This window comes from Pteronotus mesoamericanus, unplaced genomic scaffold (assembly GCF_021234165.1).
Source record: "Pteronotus mesoamericanus isolate MK-2021 breed Mesoamerican mustached bat unplaced genomic scaffold, CSHL_Meso_final scaffold_31, whole genome shotgun sequence".
Taxonomy (NCBI): domain Eukaryota; kingdom Metazoa; phylum Chordata; class Mammalia; order Chiroptera; family Mormoopidae; genus Pteronotus; species Pteronotus mesoamericanus.
In genome coordinates, this window is record NW_026555312.1 from 35,402,765 (window position 1) to 35,423,012 (window position 20,248).

The 20,248-nt window shown below is 38.2% G+C and overlaps 1 protein-coding gene across 1 annotated transcript in view; it reads left to right on the forward strand.

The window, feature by feature from the left end:
* CCDC138 (coiled-coil domain containing 138) overlaps positions 1-20,248 on the forward strand; it is a 121,809-nt gene that overhangs the window by 20,270 nt on the left and 81,291 nt on the right. The window contains exons 6-9 of the mRNA XM_054592022.1: positions 1,042-1,200; positions 11,720-11,839; positions 16,206-16,283; positions 16,396-16,503. Of these exons, the coding sequence (XP_054447997.1) occupies positions 1,042-1,200; positions 11,720-11,839; positions 16,206-16,283; positions 16,396-16,503 (465 nt within the window). The remainder of the gene's footprint in view (positions 1-1,041; positions 1,201-11,719; positions 11,840-16,205; positions 16,284-16,395; positions 16,504-20,248) is intronic.

The following is a 20,248-nucleotide window of genomic DNA, read 5'->3' on the forward strand; positions in this document are numbered from 1 at the left end:
TGAGAAGCCATGGCTAGAAAGGGAGGTGTAAAACCAGGAGAATGTGGTGTCATGGAAACTGATCAAAGACCATATTTTAAGTTGAAAGAAAGGGACAATAGTATAAAACATTGCTGAGAGACTCAAAATTAGGACTGGACAGTGGCATTCAGAATTTTTCATAAATAAGCCATTTCAGTGGGGATACATGGACTGAGGTGATTGAGAGGTAAAGAAGAGGGTTCAGCAAATGTAGACAAAGTTTTAAAGAATTTTGTAAAGAGTATGAGTTAAGGGGGGGTGCGGTCAAGAGATTTAATTTCAGATGAGATGGAAGAGGTTGAAAGTATTTGAGGGATAGACAGCATAGTGGACTCTACAAGAAGGCAGAAGGCACTGAGATCCTGAGCCTATTTTATAATAATGAGGGAAAGAGAAATGTGTGTGTCCTGAGGGCAGGGGCTTGATGTTTCCTTCTGCTATCTTCTCTTCCCTGTGAAGATATAGATGAGGCTCTCCACCCTAAATGGCATAGGAGTGGGTGTGTTTAAAGTATAGAGTGGAGAAGGGTTGAAATAGACACTGTGGAGAATAGGAAGGAGAGAGCCAACCATGAAAACCATGGGATTTCTGGACTGCATTAATAACACAGTGTAGCACTGGGTCATCGAAGGTGGTTAGTGGTTTAGTTCAGGGCTTGGGTCTTTTAGCCCAAGGTAAGGGAGTGGACTGTTAAGTTGGAGTGGAGCATGGAATTCACGCTGGATAGGGGATTAATTCCGTATAGTACTCATCCATTTTGGACCTCAAATTCTCTTGAGTTACTATGATGTAGTATAATCTCACTATGGTATTGTCGTTTTGCAGCAAGGTAGAATTTCTGTGCATGTTTACTTGCTGCTGTACTATTAGTATATTACTATAATGCAGATTTTACTTGGTAAATGCCATTTGATTCTAAATGCCATTTGATTAAGTTATAATTTTAGTAAATAAAAATATAATTTGTAGAATTTGTGAATGCACTTTTAAAAAACACTTAAATCTGACATTTTGTTATAGTGTGAATCTTCAGCACAACAGGAATTTGCTGAAGAACTTCAAAAGCGAGAGCGTTTTTTAGTTGAAAGAGAACAACTGCTGTTCAGACATGAAACTGCCTTGAGTAAAATGAAAGGTGTGGAAGAAGAGATTCTTACAAGATTTCAGATTATAAAGGAGGTAGGTATATAGCATTTGATTTTAGAGTTTCTCTTTTTCCTCCTAATTTAGATTCACTAGTTATTAACATTTTACCTCATATACTTTATTTCTTCTCCTAACGCCCCTCCCTGCTTCTTACTCACACACACACATTTCTTTTTTCTGGACCATTTGAAAGTAACTTGCAAAAATCATGACACAAAACCGTACATACTGCCTTAGTATTTTGAATGGTTATTTTTAGGAGTATGTATCTCCAAAAAATAAGCACATTCTCCACACTGTTATCATACTAGGAAATTAAAGTTAATTAAATAATTTAACTTAATATACAGTTCACACTCACTTTCCCAATTGGTTCCCGAAATGTCTTTTATTATTGCTTTTTTGTTCTGTTTTATTTTCTGATCAAGGAACTAGACATAATTCATGCATTATGTTTGATTTTTATATCTGGATTTTTCTTCAAATCTAGAATAGTCAACTATACCATTTTTCTTTTATATGAGACTTTTCTTTCTTTTTTTTTTAAATTTTATTTTAATTTATTTTTTCAAATACATTTGTCTCTGCCTCCCCCCCACCACTTTCCCTTGCGCCCTCCCTCCTTCCCTCCCTCAGCTCTTCCCCTTTGGTTTTGTCCATGAGTCCTTGCTATATGTTCCTTGACTTCCCCTTCCCTTCCCTTTCCCTGCTCCTCCCCCCCCCGCCCCCTCCTTCCCTCTTGTCTCTGTTGATTTCTTTTCCTTTCAGCGTTGCTGGTCTTATTTACCTTGCATTTTTGTATTGTTGGTTAGGTCCCGCTTATAGGTGAGATCATATGGTATTTGTCTTTCGCCCCCGGCTTATTTCGCTTAGCATAATGCTCTCCAGTTCCATCCATGCCATCGCGAAGTTTAGTAGTTCTTTTTTTCTTTCTGCTGTGTAGTATTCCATTGTGTATATGTACCATAATTTTTTGATCCAATCATCTACTGATGGGCATTTAGGTTGCTTCCAACACTTGGCTATTGTCAATTGTGCTGCTATGAACATTGGGGTGCATAGGTTCTTTTGTATTGGCGTTTTGGTGTTCTTAGGGTATAGTCCCAGCAGCGGAATCACTGGATCAAAAGGCAGTTCCATTTTCAGCTTTTTGAGGAAATTCCACACTGCTTTCCACAGCGGCTGCACCAGTCTGCATTCCCACAAGCAGTGTACTAGGGTTCCCTTTTCTGCACAGCCTCGCCAGCACCTGTTGTTTGTGGATCTGTTTATGATGGCCATTCTGACTGGTGTGAGGTGGTACCTCATGGTGGTTTTGATCTGCATTTCTCTGATGGCTAGTGACGCTGAGCATCCTTTCAAATGCCTCTGGGCCCTCTGTATCTCCTCCTTGGAAAAGCGTCTGCCCAGGTCCTTTGCCCATTTTTTGATTGGATCGTTTGTCTTCTTAGAGTGGAGTCGAGTGAGTTCTTTATGTATCTTGGAGATCAAACCTCTATCTGATGTATCATTAGCAAATATATTTTCCCATAGGGTTGGCTCCCTTTTCATTTTGCTGATGTTTTCTTTAGCCGTGCAGAAGCTTCTTATTTTGATGAGGTCCCACTTGTTTATTCTTTCCTTTATGTCCCTTGCTTTAGGAGACATATCAGTGAAAAAATTGCTGCGTGGGATATCTGAGAGTTTCCTGCCAATGTTCTCCTCTAGGACTTTGATGGTGTTGCGACTTTTATTTAAGTCTTTTATCCATCTTGAGTTTATTTTTGAGTATGGTGTCAACTGATGATCGTATTTCAATTTTTTGCATGTAGCCGTCCAGCTCTCCCAACACCATTTGCTGAAGAGGCTATTATGGCTCCATTTTATGCTTCTGCCCCCTTTGTCAAATATTAGATGCCCATAGAGACCTGGGCTTATTTCTGGGCTTTCTGTTCTGTTCCACTGGTCTATGGGTCTGTTCTTGTGCCAGTACCAGATTGTTTTGAGTACAGTGGCTTTGTAGTAGAGTTTGATGTCCGGTATTGTGATCCCTCCTACTTTGTGTTTCTTTCTCAAAATTGCTGCGGCTATTCGGGGTCATTTATGGTACCATATAAATTTTTGAAATGTCTGTTCTATTTCTGTGAAATACGTCATTGGTATCTTAATAGGGATTGCATTGAATCTATAAATAGCTTTGGGTAATATGGACATTTTGAGGATATTAATTCTTCCAATCCATGAGCACGGTATATGCTTCCATTTATTTGTGTCTTCCTTAATTTCTTTTTTCAATGTTGTATAGTTTTCTGCATACATGTCTTTTACGTCTTTGGTTAAATTTATGCCTAGGTACTTCATTTTTCTTCTTGCTATATCGAATGGTATTTTTTTTCTGATTTCTTCTTCTTCTATTGCATTGCTGGTGTACACAAATGCCTTTGATTTCTGAATGTTGACTTTGTATCCTGCTGTTTTGCCAAATTCACTTATTAGGTTGAGGAGTTTTTTGGTAGAGTCTACAGGGTTCTCTATGTACACTATCATGTCATTTGCAAACAATGATCGTTTTACTTCCTCATTTCCTATTTGGATGCCTAGTTTTCTTTCTTTGTAGGGTCTTTGTCTGGTGTTGGGATCAGGGTGATGCTGGCCTCATAGAGTCTGGGAGTCTTCCCTCCTCTTGGATTTTTTGGAATAGTCTGAGAAGGACAGGGGTTAGCTCTTCCTGAAATGTTTTGTAAAATTCTCCTGTGAAACCGTCCGGCCCTGGGCTTTTGTGTGCTGGGAGTTTCTTGATGACTGCTTCAATTTCCCCAGCTGTTATCGGTCAGTTCAAGCTTTCTGTTTCTTCCTCCTTCAGTGTTGGAAGATTATACTTTTCTAAAAATTTGTCAATTTCATCAAGGGTTTCAAATTTCTTGGCGTATAATTGTTCATAGTAGTTTCTGACAACCCTTTGTATTTCTGTGGTATCAGTTGTTATTTGTCCTCTTTCATTTCCGATTATATTAGTTGGGGTCCTCTCCCTTTTTTTCTTGATGAGTCTGCTTAAAGGCTTGTCAGTTTTGTTTATCTTTTCAAAGAACCAGCTTCTGGATTGGTTGATCCTCTGAATTGTTCTTTTTGTCTCTATGTCCTTCAGTTCTGTTCTAATCTTGACTATTTCTTTCCTTCTACTTGCTCTGGGGTTTATTTGCTGTTGTTTCTCGTTTCTTCAAGTTCTTGAAGTTGTAGTGTTAGGTCTTTTATTTGAAATGTTTCTATCTTTTTTAGGTAAGCCTGTATTGCTATGAACTTCCCTCTGAGGACTGCCTTTGCTGTGTCCCATAGGTTTTGGACTGTTATTTGTTCATTTTCATTTGTTTCCAGAAATTTTCTGATTTCTTCTCTTTTCTCATTATTGACCCATTCATTGTTTCATAGTCTAGTGTTCAGTCTCTATGAGTTTGCAAGTTTTTGAAGTTTCTCTTTGAGGTTGATTTCCAGTTTCAAGCCCTTGTGTTCCGAGAAAAAGTTTGGTATTATTTCAATTTTCCTGAATTTGCTGAGGTTTGCTTTGTGTCCTATCATGTGGTGTATCTTTGAAAAACTGCCGTGAGCATTTGAAAAGAATGTGTATTTTGCTTCTTTGGGATGTAAGGTTCTATATATGTCAGTTACGTCTCTTTGATTCAGTGTGTCATTCAGCGCCACAATATGTTTATTAATGTTTTGTTTGGAAGATCTGTCCATTTTTGACAGTGGGGTGTTGACATCCCCTCCTATCGGTGTGTTGCTGTCTATATCTTTTTTGAAGTCATCCAACAATTTCCTTATAAACTTGGGGGCTCCTATATTGGGAGCATAGAAGTTTACAATGTTGATGTCTTCTTGATAGATTCTTCCTTTCAGTATTATGAAGTGCCCCTCTGGGTCTTTCTTTATGGCCTTTGTTTTGAAATCTGCTTTGTCTGATACAAGTATGGCAACCCTGGCCTTTTTCTCATGTCCATTTACTTGGAATATTTTTTTCCATCCGTTTACTTTCAATCTGTGTAGGTCTCTTGCTCTGAGGTGGGTCTCTTATAGGCAGCATATGTGTGGGTCATGTTTTCTTATCCATTCAGCTACCCTGTGTCTTTTGATTGGGGCATTTAGTCCATTCACGTTGAGAGATATTACTGATAGAAACTTACTCATCTTTTCTCTTTGTACCTGTGTTCCTCTGTCTCATTCTTTTCCTTCATCTGCTTAAACCAGTCCCCTTAGCATATCTTGGAGTGCTGGTTTGGTAGAGATGTATTCTTTTAGTCTTCTCTTGTCTGGGAAACTCCGTATTTCCTCTTCTATTTTAATGGAGAGCCTAGCTGGGTACAGCAGCCTTGGTGGTAGGCCCTTGCTTTTCATGGCTTGGAACATTTGTTGCCATTCCCTTGTGGCTTGTAGTGTTTCTGTTGAGAAGTCAGCTCCTAGGCATATCAGGGCCCCCTTGTATATTACTTTCTTCTTCTCCCTTGCTGCCTTGAGGATTCTCTCTTTGTCTTTGACATTTGCCATTTTAATGATGATGTGTCTTGGAGTGGACCTCTTTGAGTCCCTCTTGAGTGGGGTCCTCTGTGCCTCCTGGATCCATGTGAGCCTTTCTCTCCTCAAATTAGGGAAATTTTCCATCATTACTTTTTCAAACAGGTTCTCTATCCCTTGCTCCTCTTCTTTTCCTTCTGGTATCCCTATTATACGGATATTATTGCGTTTCAGGTTGTCCTGCATATCCCTAAATGCCTCTTCATTCTTTTTGAGTCGTTTTTCCATTTCTCGTTTTTCTGGGAGCTTCTTTCTACCTTATCCTCCATCTCACTGATTCGATCCTCAGCTTCATCCAGCCTGCTTTGGATACCTTCTACTGTGTTCTTCAATTCAGAAATGGTATTTTTCACATCCTCTTGTGTCTTCTTGATCGTTTCTATGTCCTTTTCCAGGCTGATATAGTTTGCGGTATGATCCTGATAGTTTCTCTGCAGTTTCTCATAGTTCTCTTTGAGCTGGCTGAGCTCATTGAGCTTCCTTAGGACCATTGTTTTGAATTCAATATCTGATAGTTCCCTTGCCTCTATTTCATTCAGCTCTCTCTGTGGGGAGTCCCCTTTTGCAGTCATTTGGGGGGAACTTCTTTTTCTTCCCATTTTTGTGAGAGTCTGTTAAGTATTTTTGTTGTTTACTTTTCTTTCTGGGCCTGCCTCCGATGATGTCTGCTGCCGACCCTATATGACCTTGGGTTGTTTGTTTGAGCCTTCCAGGATTCTACTGTCTGTGTCTGACTCCTGCTTGGGCAGCTCTGTGACTCCTTCGGTGAGGGCTGAGCTATTTTTTGGGATCTCTCTGCACTCTCACGCAGGCTCCTTGAGCGCTCTCCCAGCGCGGCAGGATCCCCCGCCTGCCTGGGCTCGCATGTGCTTGCCCCAGACCAGGGGGCTTATTCGCGACCTCGCGTACTCATCTGGCCCCCCTGGCCAGCGAGCTCCGCGGCACTGGTCAATTTAGGGTCTTCTATTGTGTATTTTCCCCGTTTTTGGCTCTTTGGGTGCGTTGCTTGCCCTCGCCAAATGGGGACTACGGAAATGAGAGGAAGTCAGCTCCAGGACTCTCTGGTTAATCATGTCTCTGGTCTCTCCTCCAGGGACTCTGGGCAGCTCTACTAATTTTGTGGGCCCCTCCGCAATTGCGGGCAGGCGTTCAATTTACGCCTGCCCTTGCTGCTCTGTGCACTCCCTCACAGGCCCTATCGGTGCCAATCTGTGGGAGGCCTTGCTAGCAGGTGCAAGCGTTCAGCAGCCTGCGTGGGTCACACACACGCTCGCTAACCCTCGCCGGTCACTCGGCGCAACTGTGCGCGCCTGCACTGGGTGTTTTTGGGGTGTCTATGTGTGCTTTTCGGCTTTTGGCTCTTTGGGGGTGTGGCCTCTTCCCGCACAATGGAGACTACGGCCAGGAGAAGAAGTCGAGACTCCCCGGTCCCCCCTCCCGTTCTTTCCCCAACGCCTCCGTTTCTAGTCTCTCCTCAGGGGTCTCTGAGTAGTTCTGTGACCCCTTCGGCCAAGGATCCACCCCCTGTGCAGACTGCGTTTCAATCGCAGGCAGTCTGGTTCCTGCGCGCCCCTCTACTGCCTCTTTTGGGGCGCGCCTTTCCAGCCCACAATGGAGACTATGGAAAGGGGAGGGAGTCGGGACTCCCTGGTTCCTCCTCCAGTTCTTTCCCCAATGCCTCCGTTTGCAGACTCTCCTCAGGGGTCTCTGGGCAGTTCCCTGACCCCTTCGGCCAAAGATCCACCCCCTGTTGCGGACTGTGTATCAATCGCAGGCAGTCTGTTTCCTGCGCGCCCCTCTACTGCCTCTTTGGGGGCGCGCCTTTCCAGCCCACAATGGAGACTACAGAACGGGGAGGGAGTCGGGACTCCCCGGTTCCTCCTCCTGTTCTTTCCCCAGCGCCTCCGTCTCCAGTCTCTCCTCAAGGCTCTCCCAGCCAGTCTGCACTCAGCCCCGCACCTCACAAGCGTACAAGCTGTGTGCAGAGCGCACAAAAGGCAGGCCAACTGATTCCCTTCTGCCTGAGTGAGATGGCAGCCGTAGAGTGGGAGGTGCACCATCACCGGGGCTCCACCGGCCACCGTGTCAGTTCTCTTCACAAAGTTTTCCCCACCAGTCTTTTCCCAGGCACCAGCCCACCCTGCTGCCGCCTCTACCCAGAGATCAAGGAGGGTGGCTGCCACTGCAACTTTTGCGTTGGCCCTTTAAATGTCTCTTTGCATCCCCAGCCACCTGTCTCTGGCAGAGAGCGCCCCTAAGCTTTTTGGGGTTGCGTTTTTCTGTATTTTCTTGGCTTTAGCTGCTGTAGTTTAGGGGTTCCTGTTTATGATTCAGACCCCGTCCTTCTCGGGGGGAGCTAACTGGCCGTTTCAATGTCCCTCTGGTGCCAGTGCCCGTGGGCACCCAGCCCACCCTCTCGAGCCTCCACCGCACTTCTCACCCGTTGGGATGTGTGAGAGTAGAATCCACTGTCCGCGGCACCAAGGCTCCTCTCCCACTATCGCTCCACTGCTTTCCAGGTGATTACTCCATTATTTAGTTGCAATTCCAGTTTGGTTTTGGGAGGAGGTCAGCGTGACTCCCATTCACTCCTCCGCCATCTTCTCTCTCTCTATATGAGACTTTTCTTTGAGGGCTCTAGGCCAGTGGTCATATAAAGTATGTAATATTCTGGATTTGCCTTATAGTTTTCTAATGATTATATTCAGATAAAATATTTGTGTCAAAAATGTTATATAGGTGGTATTGTATCCTTTGTTTCATATCAAGACACAAACTTACATAGAGTAGAATTCTTTCTTTTTTGAAAAATGTATACAGCCTTGCAACTCTACCATAAACAATAATTCTAGCAACCAAAGTTCCTTATGCTCTTTTGTAGTTATCTTTATCCCCCATTCTCAACCCCTAAAAACCACTGATCTATTTCTGTCCCTGTAGTTAAGCTTTTCCCAGAATATCATGTTAATAGAATCATTACATGATTTTTTCAGATATGTAGTCAAAGTAGAATCTCTAGGTCAGATGGTAGTTCCATATTTAATTGTGTGAGAAACCTTTATAGTGTTTTCCATAATGGCCACTCCGTTTTGCATTCCCACCAATAGTGCATGAGGGTTCACATTTCTCCACATTGTCGCCAAATAAGTTGTTTTGTTGATTTATTGATGGTAGCCATTTTGATAGGTTTGAGGTAGTAATATCATTGTGCTTTAATATGTTTATTGGTCATCTATATATTTTTTCCTGGAGAAGTGTCTTTGGTCCTCTACTCATTGGTCCTAATTGGATTTTTTTTTTACTGTTGAATTATTTAAGTCCTTTATAAATTTTGGATATTAACCTCTTATCAGATGTGTAAGGTGAATATCTTTTTCCATTTAGTAGGTTTTTTCTTTTCTGATAGTTTCCTTTGTTGTATGAAAACCTATTTTGATTTAGACCCATGTGTTTATTTTTCACTTGTTTTCTTCGGAAAAAATATTCTTATGAGAACTGTCAGAGGTTTTCCTGCCTATGTTTTTTCCTACGAGTTTTATGGTTTCAAGCCTTATATTTATGTTTTTAATTCATTTTAAGTTTGTTTTGGTTCAGGGTATAAAAGAAGGTAGTCTAGCTTTATTATTATTATTTTTTTTTTGGCATTTGTCCAAGTTTCCCAACACCATTTATTGCAGAGACTGTCTTTACTGCATTGTATGTTTTTGCCTTCCTTGTCATATATTAATAGACCATAAAGGTGTAGGTTATTTCTGGGCTCTTTATTCTGTTCCATTGATCTATATATTTTTTTATGTCATTATCGTGCTGTTCCTATTACTGTGGCCTTGTAGTGTAGTTTAATATCAGGTTGTGTGATACCTTCAACTTTGTGTTTCTCTCTCAACATTGATGTGACTATTTGGGATCTTTTGTGGTTCTATACAAATTTTTGGATTATTTGTCCTAATTCTGTGAAAAACGCCATTGACACTGTGATAGGAATTGCATTGATTGCTTTGGGCAGTATGGACATTTTAAGAATGTTAACACCTCCTATTCATGAATACAGTATATGCTTCCATTTATTTGTGTCTTCTTCAATTTCTTTCTTCATTGTCTTAGAACTTTCTGAGTACTTGTCTTTTATCTGCTTGGTGAAGTTTATTTCCAAGTATTTTATGGTTTTTTTTGGTTATTATTTTACATTCTCTTTTGAGGATATGTTTATTGATTTTATAAAGAGATGAATGGAGAGGTGGAGGGTGGGGCAGTGGGGGACAGAGTGAGGGAGGGTGAGTGAGTGAGTGAGAGAGAGAGAGAGAGAGAGACATTGATGTGAGACAGAAACCTCGATCGGTTGCCTCCCATACATACCCTGACCAGGAACTGAACCTACAACCTAGGTATGTGCCCTGATTGGAATCAAACCCACCACATTTTGGTGTATGGGACGATGCCCCCACCAACTGAGCTACCTGGTGAGGGCAAGTATTTGATTTTTTTAAATTGAATTGTAAATGGGATGGTTTTTTTAGTTTCCTTCTCTGAGAGTTTATTATTGATATATAAAAATGTAAGTGATTTCTGAATGTATGTATCCTGCTATGTCACTGAATCCATTTATCAGTTCTAGTAGTTTTTTGGTGGAATTTTTAGGGTTCTCTATATGCAGTATCATGTCATATTATGACAATTTTACTTCCTTCTTTCCAATATGGATGCCTTTTATATGGCAATCAGACATGGCTAGGACATCCATTACTATGTTGTAGTAGAGTAGTGAAATGGACAATTTTGTCCTGTTTCTAATTTTAGGAAAAACACTTTTAATTGACCCTGTTGAGTTGATGTTAGCTGTGAGTTTGTCACAAATGACCTTTATTATGTTGAGTTATGTTCCCTGTGTTTATACTTTGCTGAGAGTCTATATCATATTTGCTTGCTGGATTTTGTCAAATGCATTTTCTGTGCCTATTGATATGATCATATGAGTTTTATCCTTCATTTTGTTTATGTGGTGTATCACATTAATTGATTTGCGGATAGTGTATCATCCTTGCATTCCAGGAATAAATCCCATAGGATAAGTTTGTTGACTATATGCTAAGTTATTTAAGAAATCATTTAATGTAATAATAAAATTACATTAACCTAATTTTTCCTGATTACTAGAAACATGGTTTCAGAGGAAGGAATGCTTGTATTCCCAGAGCTCTCCATCCTAGTTTTATTTTATTTTTCTCTTTAGACTTTCCTTTCTGTCATTCTTACTAAATGTAAAGATAAGTGCTGTAATTTAATGCTACCTATGTGATTACTTAGAAGATACTCACTTTCTGATTTCATATGTAAATTTGCATTTTTTAACACATTGGGAATAAATTGAGAGGAAAAAGGTGAAAGAAATAATACTCATACTTTAAGTTAAAAACATGCTATCTCATTTAAAAGTAATAAAAGAAGAAATTGATTTGAATCATTTATAAAACTGATTAAGGAGAGTCAAATAGTTTGGGGATCAGAATAATTTTATTATGTAATATTTTTTGAGATTTAAAACAATTTCAACTGCTTTATGAGAATAAGAAATTACATTCTTCTGTTTGTGGACTAGTTCTTCTACTCCTTAAAGGCAACTTAAACCTTAATTTTAATCTATAAAGCTATAAATAACTCACTATTCTCTTGAAAAGGATCCAAAAGTCTTCCTTGTTTTATAATTCCATTATGTCAATAGAAATTATTTCATTGAGTTTCTGTGTTGGATTTTTCTGAGCAGAAGCTTTATTGCTGCCTAATTTGTATAATATGTTTTAATAAGGCATTTCACAAGTGCTTTTAATGCTTGGTTTGTACTTTGATTATACAGTTTTTATAAGTTATTTGCAGTATTAGCTGTGTATGCTTAAATATGCTGATTAAACTTCTTTTGGTTCAGGGAGTTGTAATTTTTAATTAATGTTCAGTACCATTCATGGCAACCAATCCTTACCTAATTTTTAGATAAGATTTTTTTTCTTTCTAGCAACATGATGCAGAAGTTGCACACTTAACTGAAGCTCTTAAGGAAAAAAACAAAGAAAGCAAGAGGCTAAGGTCTTCTTTTGATACTTTGAAAGAATTGAACGATAACTTAAAAAAACAGGTAAGACCTTTATTAGATTATAAGACATTCTTAGAACTATATGGTTTATATTTAACAAATTATAAGTCAGTGGCTCTTAGAACACCTTCTGGCTAGAGAAAGTTTTGGTGATTTGTTTGGTAGCTGTATTATAAAATACTGCCAAATATAAAATACTCTTAAGTTTTTGATTTCTCATCATTTATTCTGGCAACCAGCTGAGTTTGGTAAGATGAAATTTTTTAAAATGTAAAAGCAGGTACTAGATTTAAAAACAAACAAAAGAATAAAACCCTGATAACCTGGAACTTTTACCTGCTGTTACACACTACAGCTTATTTAACATTCATTTGTTTTGTGAGTATCTATTACATGCTAGGCACTGTACTAAAAGGAAGTCTTCCCATTCCTCATTGTCTCATGAATGTTAACCAGTATCATATTGAACTGTAATTGTTTATTTATATAAATGGTGTTATTTAGGGCAGTACTTGATTACACTAAAGTTGCATATCAGAAATATTTTTGTGACTTGTGTCTTTCTTTTTTTTAAATTTCCCTTTGCCAGTTATTGACTGAAAAATGTGAAAGTGAAGGTATATGTTGAAGAGGGACAGGGGAATGATTATTTGTATTTGTGGGAAGGAGAAGTGGATGAGCAGAAATTGGGGTAAACTCAGCCCTGGGCTGGAAAACTTTATGGATTCTAAAATGCAAATAAGGTCATATTCTCAGAGATAATATGCCCCCTGGGATTCCTTAGTTGGCTGTGTGTTCTCTGTTTTTGTTACTGATTTCCTATAGTCACTCCCTGTCTCCTTTAGATGCAGGTAGGTTACCCTATTTCTCATTTCATCTAATTCTTTGGCTTCCCTGAGTTTATTTATGGTCTCCCACAATTGGTATATGACCTCGATTTACTGTTGTCTGGAAGCTTGCTTTACCACTAGAGAGATTACTTTATCCCATCACAACCTCAGTCTGGCACTCAAAAAAGAAAGGGTTTCTTTAATTGCTAGATAGGTACATTGTTGCCTATTTCCATCTCTAGGTTTATATTGATATAATCCTTAATAGTTTTACATCTGCATGCATAAGTGTGTCATGATTGGAGTGGCTATATGCATTATTAAGTGATTGAACCCACTGATAATTGGATTTATGGCCTGCATGTCCAAAGTGAAAGAGGTTGGAAGAAACTCTTTGGTACAAGTGGCAGAATGCTTTTTTTATGGTTGGTTTGTTTAGTGTATGTCGGGGTCTACAAATATTTTTTGTTAAAGACCTGATAGTAAATATTTTGAACTCTGTGGGCCGTATGATCTCTGTCATAATGCCTCAACTCTGCCATCATAGTCCAAAAGCAGCTATAGACAATAAGTGAGTGGATGAGCATGCCTGTGTTCTAATAAGACTCTATTTATAAAACGAAGCAGTTGTCCAATTTGACCCACATGCCATAGTTTGCCAGCTTCTGGCATGATGAATGATAAATGCTTTGAAATTTCTAATTATAAAATTAAATTATTTCTGTGGCTCACTTACATAGCACTTTACATTTTTTTAAATATTTTTCAAAGGATTTTATTTATTTATTTTTTGAGAGAGGGGAAGAAAGGGAGAAAGAAAGGGAGAGAAACATCGATGTGCAAGAGATACATGTATCAGTTGCCTCTCACATGCCCCCCCCAATTGGGGACTTGGCCCACAACCCAGGCATGTGCCCTGACTGGGAATCAAACTGGGAATCAATCCACTGAGCCACATCAGCCAGGGTACATAACACTTTATGATAACATTGGATAATAATATACTTGCTTTAGTAAAAATAAAAATATTTTGAAATTTCCTGTTAAGTCTTTCCAAGGATTAATGTTCAGGACTCATAAGGGGAGAGAGTCCCAGTGAACAACCCAGGCTCACTGTTGAAAGCAGCAGGGTTGTACCCTAGGAGTAGGTATATTAGAGATAAATAGTACCCTCTTCAAACTGAAACCTCGTCTTGACTCATCTCAGTTTCTGATGAGAATAAGGTCATGAGTCCCCTTTTTAAATACGTAGCAGAGGAAAGGGTCAGCTCTTTCTGAGAGAAGATGTCATATGTATAAAAATTACAATTTTCTGTCATTCTTCCTTCTATACAAAGTTAATGAGCACATTAAAAGACAGGATCGTTTGACTGAATATGAAGAGGGGGGAAAAAAAACTCCAGACAATAAGAATGTACCTACAGGAGATGCTATGTTAGATCCAATACGCAATGACTTTAAGAAGGTTGAGAACCTTATTAGAGCATCAGAATCTATAAAAGAGAATTTAGTTATTCTAAAACTGAAAAATATATTAACTGAATTTTAAATTTCCTATAAGGGAGTTTAATAGCAGATGAGACACAGCAGAAGGCAGGGTTAGTGAACTATAAGGTAGTTTTATGAAAGTCTTTTTTTTTTTTTTTTTTTTAATCTTGAAATGAAAACATCAAGTGGAGAAAGAACAGAAAATTCATAAAAGAGACATGGGACCTGGTTAAAAAGTTTAACATGGGAGTTCCAAAAAGAGGCAATGGAGCAAAGCAAAATATGTGAGGAGATAATGGTCACGAATTTCCAAAACTGGTGAAAGATGCCAACCCAAACAAAGACTTAAGAAATCATATTAATCCTAAACAGGATAAATTTTGAAGAAAACCACACGTTCATACATAGGCACATTATTTTAAGATGGGTAAAAACTTTGGGTAAATATAAAACCTTAAAAGTGGCTAGAGAAAAATAAAGACACCTTACCTTCAAAGAAGGAACAGTAAGATTCATGAGTAACTTTTAAGGATGAAATGTCATGTATTACAATTTATTTATTTATTTATTTATTTATTTATTTATTTATTTATTTTTACAATAACAGAGGGATACTTTAATGATATATAATAATCTTCTGTGTAAAGAGGATACAAATGAATTTGGATACAAATTCTGAGTAGCCTAAAGTAACATTTTGTGACACTAAGAGAGAAGGTAATATGTAACTGCTTAAATCATGACTGACATATATTTCAGATCTCCCAAGCCAGCACTGTGCAAGATATATAATACAAGCCACATATATAATCTTAAATTTCCTAAAAGCCACATTTAAAAACATAAATAGAAAAATCCCCCTTCTTGTAGTATGAGGCCAGCTAACCTTGAAACTAATCCTGTCAAGAACATTATAAGCAAAGAAAAATGCAAACCAGACCCTCATGAATATAGATGCAAAATTTTAAAATATCAGCAATTTGAACTCAGCAATACCTAAAAAGGATAGGACAACTAAGTGGATTTAGTTCAGGAATACAAGGGTGGTTTATCATTTGAAAATTATTATTTCTCTTCAAAAAAGAAAACTGATAATTTCTATTGATATAAAATTCAGTATCAACTCATAATACTAGCAATAGAATAGAACTTCTTAATTCTGATAGAGTATCTAAATGTCCAACAAGGAATTAATACTTAATTGCAAATTATTGAAATCTTTTTCCTCTGAGATCATACAAAATAAATGTGTTTACTGTTATTATTTCTATTGAACATACACTAAAAGCCTGGTCAATGAAATAAGGGAAAAAAGAAGGTAAGGATTGGAAAGGAAGAAATCAGAATTATGCACAGATGACATGATTATGCACCTATATACATAGATATTCAAACAAGTGTACAGACACGTTACTATAAGTAAGCAAATTCAAAAGAAGCCTTGGCTATAAGTTCAAGATACAAAAATCAAGTGTATTTCTCTTCTATTTTAATAATCAAAAAGTAAATACTATTTATTTAAATAGTATTTACTATTATTTTGGTGCCATAGATAATAGCACCAAAAAACATTAGCTATCCAGAAATAAATCTAAAGACATGTAAAACATATTTACTGAAGTACGAGACATAATTAAAAGAAACTAAAAAAGACCTAAATAAATTGAAGGCTATGTTATGTTTATGAATGGAAAGACTCAATATTGTAAAGATACCAGTTTTTCCCAAATTAATATCTATATTTAATACAATCCCAATGATTCATTACATTTTATGGTTAATTTTGCACACTTTTCTGTATAAACATTATAGTTTAATAAAAAGTTCAATTAAAAGATATTTCACATTAAAATGTATACTTCTAAGAATTAGGAGACTTGCAAATTTTTCATAGAAGGAGGTAGACCTAGGTACTATTAATGTTTTGTTGACAAGTAGTGATTTTAGCTGTGATCTTTAACCATGAATGTTACCTCTGTTTTGTTACACTGCTTAGTTATGCAGACTAGATAAGATAGATTATTTGGGAAATCTTCAGTATGAATCAGTTTAAGGATTATTTTGAAATATCTAACATTTTCCTACCTTAGTTAAATGAAGTAGGTGAAGAAAACAGGAAGATGGAGATTCAGACTAAAAGAGTTCAAGCACGTTTAGATAATTTACAGGTAAGTTGCTTGTTCTTCTCTTTTGACACAAATGAATTTTAAAATGCTTGCCTTTGGACCTTCTCACTTTTAATGTAATTGTTCTTTAATCCATGGATATGTGCTGTTGCAGAGGAAGTATGAGTTTATGACAATACAGAGACTGAAAGGAAATTACCATGCTGCTCATGAAATAAAATGTTTAAAACAAGAAAAAGTACCAGTCTCAAAAACATGTAAGGTATGATATTATTGAAATTTTCTCCAGTGGAAAGTCAGGAAATTTTCTCTTTGTTCTTTAATCTTTTCATTTTATTTAGCAAACATTGTTTTTGGTAGGAAAGGCATTACTGTAATAATTCCTTTACAGAGTAATATCTCTGTAATATTTCAAATATGCATTTATTTGCAAAAACAAAACAGCATTTTAGCAGTGTTTCTGGCACAGTAACACTGACAAGTCACAAGAAGCTAAGCTTAATAATAACAACTTTATTAGTCATTGTATTTTGAGATTCCATAAACCTTCATTGTTACTTTTCTGTCAAAACTGCAGTCCATCCCTTAGAAGGGCTCCGTGCATTAATGTTTTTTCCTAAGAGGTTTTTTATTTTGAGATATAAATTACATCAGTAACATAATGCACAGATTCTTTTTTTAAATAGTTTTTTTAAATTTAAAAATCATGTTTATTATATTACAGTTGTCTCAATTTTTATGCCTTTACTACCCTCCATTCAACCTCTCCCCCCACCCCCATGGTCAATTTTCGCTCTGTTGCCCATGTCCATGGGTCATTCATTCATGTTCTTTGTCTAGTCCTTTTCCTTTCTTTCCACCATTGTCCTCTTTCCCCATCCCCCCTGGTCACTTTCAGTGTGCTCCATGTTTCCATGCCTGTGGTTTATTTTGTTCGTTATTTTATTTTGTTGAATAGAGTCCACTTACAGGTGAGATCATATGGTATTTGTCTTTCATCAACTAGCTTATTTCACTTAGCTTAATATTCTCCAATTCCATCCATGTTGTCACAAAAGGTAGGACTTCCATCTCTCTCCTTTTTCTTTCTTTCTTAAATGCAGATTGATTTTATCTTTTTTTTAATGTCAAAGTTAATTATAAAATATTAAAAAACTTAAAGCCATTATAAAGTCTCAGCAATTAAACCAACATGACACCAGCACAGAAACAATCAAGTAGATCAGTGAAATATAATGAGCATTCTAGAGACTAATGTATATATTTGTCTAACAATGAAATATATGATTAAATTGATATTTCAAATCAATGGGTAAAATAAGGCTTATTCAACAAATAAGATGCATGGACCACTATTACTTGAAATAAAACAGATACAGAACCCTGTTTCACACATTATACAAGAAACATTCAGGTGAGTTAAAAATCAATATGTAGAATCTAAGAAGTTTTAGGAGAAAATAAAAACTAATATTTTTCTTACCCTGAAGTATCATATTCAAACCCAGAAGGTATAAAGTAAAATATTGACAATATGACTATATTAAACATTTAAGACTGCATACTAATATATGTATAAAAAAAGTTAAAGGACAAGTAATAGAATAGGGAAGTATTTGCAACACACCTCAAAAAGGGTTAATGGTTCCTTTTTTTTATTTTTTTTATTTTTTTTTTTTAGGGAAAAATTCTACAAACATTTAATCAAGAAAATGGATAAAGAATACCGAAAAGTCATTTAAAGCTTTTTAAAAATTACTGAAATAGGCAAGAAATATACAAAAACAGGTTTAGTTTCAACAAATAGTAAAGGAATAATTAAAATAACATCATTGTCACAATCAGATTAATAAGTATTAAAAATATTGGTAATATCAAGTATTGGCAACTCTGCAAGGAACTGGGTATTCATAGATGCTTTTTCTTCATTTTCTTAAAGCAGTCCCTTTAGCATATTTTGCAGTGCTAGTTAGGTGGAGGTGTATCTTTTAGTCTTCTTTTGTCTGGGCAACTCCTTCTTTTACCTTCCATTTTATTTGAGAGCCTTGCTGGGTAGAGCAGTCTTGGTTTCAGGCCTTTGCTTTCCATGAATGGGAATATTTCTTGCCATTCCCTTCTGGCTTGCAGTGTTTCTGTTGAGAAGTCAACTGCTACCCATTTCGGGGCTCCCTTATGTGTTACTACCTCTTTCTCTCTTACTTGCTTTAGGATTCTCTGTTTGTCTTTGATATTTGCCATTTTAATGATGATGTGTCTTGGAGTGGGCCTCATTGGGTTCCTCTTGAATGGGACCCTCTGTGCTTCCTGCACTGGTGTGACTTTCCTCAAATTAGGGAAGTTTTCCATCATTACTTTTTCAAACAGGTTCTCTATCCCTTCCTCATCCTCTTCTGGTATCCCTATTATACAGATATTATTATGTTTCAGGTTGTCCTGCATTTCCCTCAATGCCTCTTCATTCTTTTTGAGTCTTTTTTCATTTTCTTGCTCTTTCTGGGAGCTTTTTTCTACCTTGTCCTCCAGCTCGCTGATTTGGTCCTCAGCTTCATCTAGCGTGCTTTTGACTCCTTCTACTGTGTTCTTCAATTCAGAAATGGTATTCTTCATTTCTTCTTGCCTCTTATTGATAGTTTCCATGTCCTTTTTTCTTGCTGATATTGTTTGCAGTAATTTCTTCATAGTTCCCTTGTAGTTTTTGGTAATTCTTTCTGAGGTTGCTGAGCTCATCGAGCTTCCTTAGATCCATTGTTTGGAACTCAATATCTGATAGTTGACTTGCCGCTATTTCATTTAGTTCTCTTTCTGGGAATTCCTCCTTTCCCTTCGAGTTGGGGGTATTTCATTGTCTTCCCATTATTTGTGAGACTCTTCTTTTTCGCTTCTGCTTCTAAAGTTGATCTGTCTTGATTTCCTGACTTTGTGGTGTGAACTTCTATGGTAGGAGGCCTCTGTTTATACTTTCTGGATCTGTCCCTTATGATGTTAGATGTTGTCCCTGTCTGACTTTAGGTGGTCTGTTCAAGACTTCCAGTAATCCACTGTTTGTGGCTGTCTACCTCAGCTATTAATCTGTTCACTCTGCACTCAGCAGGGTGCCTTAGACAGCTCAGGGCAGGGCGGATTTCCTCCTAGGGGCAGGGTTATTGGGTTCTCTCTCATTGCAGATATATGGGGAATGAGTCAGCACTGGGATCCTGCTGGCTACTCTCTGTTCTCTCCCCAAAGCCTCTGTCCCCAGTCTCTCCTCAAGTGTTGCCAGACCTCTCTGTGCCCCCTTTAGCCAGGGATCTACTATCTATGGCTGCCACTCGGCACTCAGCAGGCAGCTTAGATGGCACAGGGTCGGGTGGCATCCCATCTCGGGCGGGGCTATTGGGTCCTCTGATGTTGGTGCCACTGAGTGGGTCTGGTTTCTGCCTGAGCAAGATGGCTGCTGCCTCACTGGGGATGAGTCAGCATCGAGATCTGGCCGGCTATTCTCTTAGTTCTTTCCCCAAATCCTCCTTCCTCAGTCTCTCTTCAGGTGTATCTAGACCACTCTGCCCCCGCCTTTGCCAGAGCCCAGGGTAAGTGGCTGAAAATAAAAAGTTCGCATTTGCCCTTTAAAAGGCTCTGTGCGTCTTCAGCCACCTGTCTATGGCAGAGAGCAACCCTGCCGCTTTTCGCAGCTGGCTGTTTTCTGGGTACTTTTTGGGGCCTGGTGCTGTAGGCTAGAGATCCCCGCTTTTGGTTTAGACCCTGCTCCTCTCAGGGGGATCCAACTGGCTGTTTCAATATCCTTCTGGTGTTGCTGCCCTTGGGTGCCCCGCCCACCTTCTCGAGTCTGTACCGCAGTCCTTACCAGCCAAATGGCGATATAGCCGAATCTTCTGTCTCCGAGGTTATAAGGCTCCTCTCTTGTTCTATTTGTTCCAGATGATTTCTCCACAATTTAGTTGTAATTCCAGGTTGGTCCCGGGAGGAGGTCAGTGTGACTTCCACTCACTGCTCCGCCATCTTGATTCCCC